The sequence below is a fragment of the Tuber melanosporum genome (genome assembly GCF_000151645.1).
Source record: "Tuber melanosporum whole genome shotgun sequence assembly, scaffold_176, strain Mel28".
Classification (NCBI taxonomy): domain Eukaryota; kingdom Fungi; phylum Ascomycota; class Pezizomycetes; order Pezizales; family Tuberaceae; genus Tuber; species Tuber melanosporum.
In genome coordinates, this window is record NW_003298837.1 from 171,937 (window position 1) to 174,990 (window position 3,054).

At 48.6% G+C, this 3,054-nt stretch overlaps 1 protein-coding gene; it reads left to right on the forward strand.

Annotated features, from left to right (window-relative positions):
• Nucleotides 1–1,336: 1,336 nt before the first annotated feature.
• On the forward strand, nt 1,337–3,054 carry GSTUM_00003543001 (uncharacterized protein). XM_002837134.2 has 3 exons: nt 1,337–1,999; nt 2,208–2,280; nt 2,326–3,054. Exons 1-3 carry the CDS (start codon nt 1,641–1,643, stop codon nt 2,719–2,721), a joined length of 828 nt encoding a protein of 275 aa, XP_002837180.1. The 5' UTR covers nt 1,337–1,640; the 3' UTR covers nt 2,722–3,054.

Consider the following 3,054-nt stretch of genomic DNA (forward strand, 5'->3'; position numbering starts at 1 on the left):
CGAACCCAATTCTATGCCCTTAATTTACCCATTATACACGAATTAGCCAAGCAGGAGGAGATTTGGGCTTCGGTTCTCCAACCCTCATCGTATCACAGCATAGGACGGACATTTGGATCCCCTTTCTTGGCGACAAACCTACCGTAGCCCTCAGTTGAGTTGCGAGAGAGCAATAGAGATTACCAGCACTGTACTAGCACTGTACACAGAATCCGACCAGGAGAGACACCTATCTTCCATTCAGGTTTTTATAGCAACATGGGAAGAAACTCCTCGCCTGTCTTGAACCCTTTTGCCCTGACGAGAAAGGTGACACTGCACCTTTCCGCTGACTGCCGCAGCTGCGCAGGAATCATGCTTGCTTAATGGTTTGATACGGTACCGGTATTGGCTGGCTACCGGTATTTAATAAAAGTACTTGTACTGATGGACCAGAAATGGACTTGGGCTCCGTCACACTACATTCATACAAGTACGAGTACAGTACAGTACAGTACGAGCAGGATCTGACAGGGTACCGGTAATTCCAGTACCGTACAGTACTGCCACACAAGGAAGCGTTGAAGAGGGAAGGACCCCCTCGCGTCGATACGGGGTCTTTCTCGTCTATGACGTGAGATTCCACGAGTCCCAAGGTACGGTGTCTTCAAGGTGTATAAATGTCATCATACTCATACACAAGCGAGAAAGCTGACCAAGTGGGAAAACATTCAGAGCTGCTACTCGAACGCCGTATGTGCACCATATGATACAAGTACTGGTATCGGTATATGCTATTCATTGCTGAAGCTTGGGAAGTGCCTTAGTCATCCCTGTCTTTGACACCGATATGATAGGGGCGGCACATCATTCTCTCGTCAAGAAGATATCTTGGGCTCCAAACGAGAGAGCACCCCCATCCAAGTGGCCTAATATATGATATTCAGCCATATATATGAGTAAAGTACAGTATTCGGACCTCTTGAATATTATAATAGTAGAATCATGTCTGTCTTGGCGCCAATCCTCTCGATATTTTACAGTATTGGCCCAGTATGATACCGATACTGGTACAGTACCGGTATCATATTGGCTCCGGTGGATGTGCACTCGCGCTGTTTCCTACTGACATTGAGCAAGCGGGCTATTGGGATCGAACCCTCCATCCCAAGCAATGGCTAGCAATGAATCACGCTTGCTTCTTCGATTGTTGATTAAGATGTTGCAGATGTGGCTTCAGACTATCAACCTTTTAAGTGCGCTTTGCTGTTTTCATCTCCCGGGTGATTGACTACTCGTACCGTAACTTGACTCCCACCTATCGGTTCTTCCTTCCGCCCTCTCCCCCGCCCTTCCATACAATACCTCACTTTCCCCCATTCCCCGGCGCATCTACTGTACTCGTACATCCAGCGTTCAGGGAGGGAGGATCCACGATAACTTAAAATCTCTTTTTTCACAGCCTTCCCCACATTCCGTTCTTTCGTTCCGTGACTTAATTTTGCCTTCCATCCTCCCAATCAACTAGCCTCGCGCCTTCCACGTCGCTCATTCAGGCTTTCGAGTCTCGGGTTGCCATCACTGAATAAATAAACAAAGTACAGTTCAATCCTAACCAGCAGCAATCTAACCAAGGGAAAAACGCTGCAGCCGCCGCCACGATGAAGCTTCTCGGCGTGGGTTCCCCCTTCGATCCGACGAACCGCTTCCAAACCTCCAGCATTCTCCCCCCGGTCGTGCTCGCCTGCACCCGGCTGCTGATCGCTTGCTACATTTTCGCCGCGCTGTTTTACCGCATCGCTCGCTCAGCCGTGATCAACGGGTCGCATGAGACGCGGAACAGCTTTTCGTACTTTACAAACCTGACGTACTGGGGGCTTGCTTGCTACTTTGCTGTCGCAGCAGTTCACACGCTTGTTTATGCCTTTAGTGGGAGGGCTCCGTTGGGGAAGTGGCCGAAGGTGTTGCAATTTTTGCACAGTTTGCTTTATACTACTATTATTACGTTCCCGTTTTTGGTGTGAGTATTGGCTTTATTTTAGTTTTATTTTGGTTATTATTTGTTTGGAGTTCCTTTTTGGAAGGGGGAGTGTCGACGGGTGGGGTGGTGTGTGTGGATGGACGGATGGATGGGGGCGGGAATACCAGTTTCGGGAGGAATGTATGGGGGGGTCGGAAAAGGAAGAAAAAAAGGATGCACGCTAAACAATACTCTCTATCGCTCTTAGAACGGTTGTATACTGGGTCATCCTGGCGCCAGATGAAAGTCCATTCGGCACTAGATATTCAGCATGGAGCAATGTAATATCCTCCTCCTCCACCAATCGACCAGGCTGACCCCCCTAGATATCCTTCCACACCCTGAACTCAGTCTTCGCGATATTCGAAGTCATCATCCCCCGCACTGAGAGCCCACCATGGATACACATCCCCTTCCTAATTCTAATTCTAGTGGGCTACCTGGGCGTCGCCTACATTACCAGGGCAACCAAACACTTCTACACTTATTCCTTCCTCGACCCGGGCAAGAAAGGTTCCGGCATGGTCGCCGCGTACGTCTTTGGCATTGCCGTGGCTATTTGCGCGGTGTTTGTGATCATCCGGCTGATCATTTGGCTGAGGCTGTTCCTGTGTGAGAAAGTGTTTGGTTTGAAGGGAATGTTCTCGAGTAAGGCGCGGGGTGGAAGAGGTGATGGAGGGGAGGGCGAGCATGAGAGTTTGACGGAGAAGGAGCTTCCTTGAAGCTCTTCTGTCTTCGTTTTTGTTTGTTTAGGGGGGACAGGAGGGGAGGGGATTTAAGCGCAAGTTTTGGATATACTTGTAATATTGATTGGGTCATGCTTCCTTTCGTCCTCCCCTCCTTTTCGTTATTTATCTATTTGTTTATTTCCTGTAATTTGGAAGGTTGAGCGAGAGCTCGCAACCGTTGAAAGAGATAGAGAAGGGGGGAAGCCTGAATTCAAGCACCAATCATACATACACACACTACTACCGCGCTCTACTGTACCTTTTTCCTTTCCGCCCTTGTGCTGTACTTGTGTTGTATCATAATATTATCATACTTTAATACTTTAA